The sequence below is a fragment of the Galeopterus variegatus genome, unplaced genomic scaffold, assembly GCF_000696425.1.
Source record: "Galeopterus variegatus unplaced genomic scaffold, G_variegatus-3.0.2 Scaffold1026, whole genome shotgun sequence".
NCBI lineage: Eukaryota > Metazoa > Chordata > Mammalia > Dermoptera > Cynocephalidae > Galeopterus > Galeopterus variegatus.
In genome coordinates, this window is record NW_007727137.1 from 406,376 (window position 1) to 411,185 (window position 4,810).

Below are 4,810 nucleotides of genomic sequence, written 5' to 3' on the forward strand. Positions count from 1 at the left end.
TTTAAAGCTTGTCAGGCCATGGAGGAGGCTGACTCTCAGGACATGGACAGATGTCTGAATTAGGCAGGTTTTTCATTCTAGTTGCTTAAGGTCCACACCTGATGCTGTCCCTGAGAAAGCAGGAAATGAGCCAGGCTTCAAAGAGAGCTGTGGAGAAACTTCTGGAAAGCTTGCTGATTTGGTGCTGTGTGCACACAAGCCTTTGGGAGCGGGCAGGTGCCATGGGCTCTCTGCCAGGTCATTCCAGAGACCTATCATGTGTGTGAGTGTGGCAGGTGTCTCTGGGAAGAGGTGCGTTTGCACAGGGATAGCAGTCTCGCGCACTGTGCTCTGCACGTGCAGACGGCAGCGCTGCATGGAGTGGGTGGCTGAGTCTCCACCCCTCCATTCCCTGGGGATAGAGCTGCTGGACACGAGGGCATGTCCTCCAGTCTGTCCCCAGGCGGGGGCAGCAGGCAGCTCCATGACTCCTGAAGGCTTCCGGACATGGTGGCGGAGGTGAAATGAGCAGGAGGCAGGTTAAAGGAAAGTGCACTTCAGCCGTGGTGTGGTGGACAGGGCCGCGGGGGTGGAGGAGGCCTGTGCTCTCACAGCTGGGGCCTTCCCTGTTCCTACCCGTGGCCTATCCCCCCTGCTGCCTGTCCACAGACCTGCACTGAGCCACCTCCATGGGAGAGGGTCCCTGGCCTGACAGCCTGGGGTGCTCAGGGAGCACCAGCCAGGCACAGGGCCTCTGAGGGAGGCTGTGGCCTGGCTGGGCCTAGGGAAGGGCACCTGGGGGGTGAGACGGCCAGTCTCCAGGGGTGCCCCAGTGTTGGGGGGCTGCAGAGGGTCCTGCAGAGGCGGCCCTGAGGGCTGAGTGTGCCTGTGCCCCTGCAGGTTGTGCAGCCTGACCCTGAAGAAGCTGGTGGTCTTCAAGGAGCTGGAGAAGGAGCTCATCTCAGTGGTGATTGCGGTCAAGATGCAGGTAAGGCTCTTCTTTGTGCCACGTGGCCAGCGCAGGACGCAGGACCAGGCTCTGTGTATGCACAGGAGGTGGGTCGGCAAGTGGGCCAGCCAGCACCACCTTGGGCTGCTGGGTCCGGCAGCCACAGGGCTGGAGACCCTTCTGGGTGCAGTCCTATCCTGCAGGAGGGCCAGCAGCCCTACGCTCCCCGCCCCGCACCCTCCACCCGCCTTTGCTTCCTGCTTGTCACTCAGGTGAGGGGCTTGGCTGGAGGGAGGAGAGTGGGAAGCTCTGGGGGTTGGGAGCGAGCTCTGGGCTGGAACCCCTCGGGCCCCTGGTCCCAGGGCCTCTGTTCCAGCCTCTCGCAGAAGCGCTCCGGGAACCTGTCACCAGCTGTAGTTTGGTTCTGTCTGAGGCTTTGAACAAGCAGCCATTCCAGGCGGGGTGTGCTGGTCTCCCGCCAGGCCCGGCCCAGGTCTGCCCCTCCTGGGGGAGCACGACCCTCTCAGCACAGCCTTGGCTCACAACCTGTCGGGGCATCCCCCGGCTGAATGGGCTGCCTCCACCACTCGGGGGGCCACGGGCTCCAGGTCCACTTCCAGGGCACGGGGGTGGCTCTAGACCGCTGGCAAGCCACGCTCACGGGTGAGTCTGAGCTGAGTCCTCGGCGTGTGGGAAGGCCCTTCCCGGAGGCTGCAGACACCTAGAGACTGTGGGTCTCAGCCGCTGCCTTGTCCCCAACCCCGGTGGTCAGCGTGGGCACGGGGCCACTGGTGGAGCCCACGTTCCATCCCCCTGCAGGCCTTCAGGCCCGGCTCTCCTGCTCCCACTGAGAGATGGGATGCGAGTGTGAGGAGGCCTGAGGTCTGTCATACTGTTGCAGTCCACGGCCACCCCTGAAAAACGTTACGCTTTTAAGTAAAGATTTGAGAAATGTTTCCTCGGTGAAGATACTGCTTTTGGCTCTCAGCATCCCTGTGGCCCGGCTGCCCACGTGCCAACTCTCAACTCAGTGTCCATGCGGGCATCGCGGACCCTCAGCTCCTGCTTCCCTTGGGTGTCCTTTTCTGCCCAGTCACCTGCTATCCACCCTGCACCTGCTACCCCTGGGCTGGGCTGGGCTGAAGGAAACCTGCGCCTTGCTGGCCTTCCCTCTTTGGTGCTGTGGCCCCGCCCCACGTTCCCCGGCCTGTCCTTGGCCTTCTCTGTGACTACATTTCAGACCACCACCCTAGCTGCGCCCTGGTGTCTCGGTCCTGCCAGGGGCAGCGCTCTGACTGCGTCTGCACACCTGGCCTTGCTTTCCACTCAGGTCCTCTGGGCAGCAGATGCTAAGATGGGGTCTAACGCAAAGAGACTTGGGGGGAACTGTCTGTGATGGGTCCCCCCCAAGGGAGGAGTAGGGGCCCCAGGCTGCCATGCAGGGAAGGCTGGGAGGGGCTACATCCAGGGCTGTGGCAGATGGGATGTGGGCCCAGAGCACGTCTGAGCAGAGCTCCGCATGTCGCTGTGCAGGCCACCTGCACTGGGCCTCCCACCTGTGCTGAGAGCCCGCTGCTCCACCCACGTGCCCGCCTGTCCTGGCCCTTGTCTGATTGGTTAACGTTTCCTTATTATGTACTGCGTGCTTTTATATATATGTCCATGTATCGTTTGGGTCTGTTTCTGTTTTGTGTTTTGTTTTGTTTTGGTGGCTGGCTGGTTTGGGTATCCAAACCCTTGACCTTGGTGTTTATAAGCACCACACTCTCCCAGGTGTGCCGCCAGCCAGCCTGGCTGTGTTTCTTGATGTCTCCTGGTGTTTCTGTCCTTGTGATGATGTCTCCTTATAGAGGTATCATACCTTCGTACTACGTTTTATTCTCTGGGAGAGCCAATCAGACAGGATTATTCTACTTTTGCAAAACTACTTGGCGTCTCACAATTGTTCCTCCAAATGAACTAGCGTCATGGTGCGCCAGAGCCCATAACCTATTGCTGTATCTTTTTGGCAGTTGCATTAACTTTGGCAGTAACCACTCCTGATCTTCCCTCCTGAATGGCAGGGCACATTCCTAGAGGTGAAATCGGTGGGTTAGAGCACATGAACCTTTCTAAGCCTCCTGATAAATATCCCCGTGCTGCCTCTAGGAGTTACTCTAGCTTGGGCCTCCACCCACCACCTTCTGTGTCTTCATCCTGGCAGTTTTAAGGGTGCTGGAGAACAGTGTCAGTAGCAGGTTTCCTTTTAGATGCTCTCATTGAACTTAGTGTCTCCTTTCAACACAGGGCTCCAAACGGATCCTGCGGTCTCATGAGATTGTGCTGCCCCCCAGTGGACAAGTAGAGACTGACCTGGCCCTGACCTTCTCCCTGCAGGTGGGTCCTGCCACCCAGGGGGATGGGCTCCCCCTCCTCAGCACCGCCTGGGGGTATGGGCTCCCCCTCCTCAGCACCACCCGGGGGGATGGGCTCCCCCTCCTCAGCACCACCCGGGGGGATGGGCTCCCCCTCCTCAGCACCACCCGGGGGGATGGGCTCCCCCTCCTCAGCACCACCCGGGGGGATGGGCTCCCCCTCCTCAGCACCACCCGGGGGGATGGGCTCCCCCTCCTCAGCACCACCCGGGGGGATGGGCTCCCCCTCCTCAGCACCACCCGGGGGGATGGGCTCCCCCTCCTCAGCACCACTTGGGGGGATGGGCTCCCCCTCCTCAGCACCACCTGGGGCGATGGGCTCCCCCTCCTCAGCACCACTTGTGTCTCATGGTACTAAGGATTATGGTTTTTATTCTTAAATTACTAGAAAGTTTGCTTTAAGGTTTTAGGTTGTGTTTTTCTTCCTGGTCCACGATAAATAGAATATGATGAGGAGGCAAAGAAATCAAAGTATCAAGTTCATGTTATGTCACTCTATTTTAAGAAGATGGGGAGGAATACGTGGAAGTTAACACTTTAAGTTCAGCCCCTGTGAGTGTTTTGGGGTGTGTTTGGTGGTGAAAGTGGACTTTGAGATTAGGTTAGATGTGTTTCTGGGTCCCTCTGGAAGCATCCCTCTAGGGATGAAATAGTAAACTACCCCCTGGACTTTCCAGAGCCTTGAGCAGTCAGGAAAGCCCCATAGCCCCACATTGTCCGCAGGGCAACCCGCCTTTGTTTCCTCTTTGGGGTTGATGTAAATTGGTGTCATTTAGGTGTAGCAGGTGTATTTTCCCTACTGCACTTGCTTGAAAAATTAGCGGTCTATTTATTATCATATAATAATAATATATTTAGAACGTATTTATTCCAAATCCTTTAAAAATCCTCTATTTAAATGGAGGAGATGGGGCTGTGGTTAATGAAATCACGAGGACCTTGCCCCTCCTGCCTTACGTACGCCCTGCCCCCAGAGCCTCTTCACCTGACCCTGGCCCTGTTCTTACTGCCTCCCTTGCTGGGCTACATGGGAACCTGTGATGCCCACCACAGCAGCTTCTAGGTTTTATACTTGATTTTCTTCTTTTGAGGTGAATCAGGTTTATTGGAGTGTAACTTATAGAATATAAAATTCACCATTTTCCAGTACATGGTTCTGTGGGTTCTGACAAATAGGCACAGACCTGTGACCACCACCACAGCCAAGATCCAGAACAGACCCATCTTACCCCAGTTTCTTAAATTGCGTTTTATTTGTGAGCTCTGAGAAAAACTTTGTGAGCATATGCTTCCTACACACAAGCCCTGCCAGACTGTAGAAGCCCCTGTCATAAGACAGCAGGAGAGGGGCCGGCCCGGTGGCGCACTGGATAAGTGCGCCGCTTGGGAAGCGCGGTGGCGCTCCCGCCCGAGGGTTCAGATCCCACATACAGACCGGTTCCCGCTCACTGGCTGAGCGAGGCGCGGG

The 4,810-nt window shown here is 57.4% G+C and overlaps 1 protein-coding gene across 1 annotated transcript in view; it reads left to right on the forward strand.

Moving 5' to 3' along the window:
• The first annotated feature begins 885 nt into the window (after nt 1-885).
• Nucleotides 886-4,810, forward strand: part of PACS2 (phosphofurin acidic cluster sorting protein 2) — a 32,797-nt gene continuing 28,872 nt past the window's right edge. Inside the window, exons 1-2 of the mRNA XM_008574279.1 lie at nt 886-967; nt 3,215-3,304. Coding sequence (XP_008572501.1) covers nt 962-967; nt 3,215-3,304 — 96 coding nt within the window. The 5' untranslated portion in view covers nt 886-961. The remainder of the gene's footprint in view (nt 968-3,214; nt 3,305-4,810) is intronic.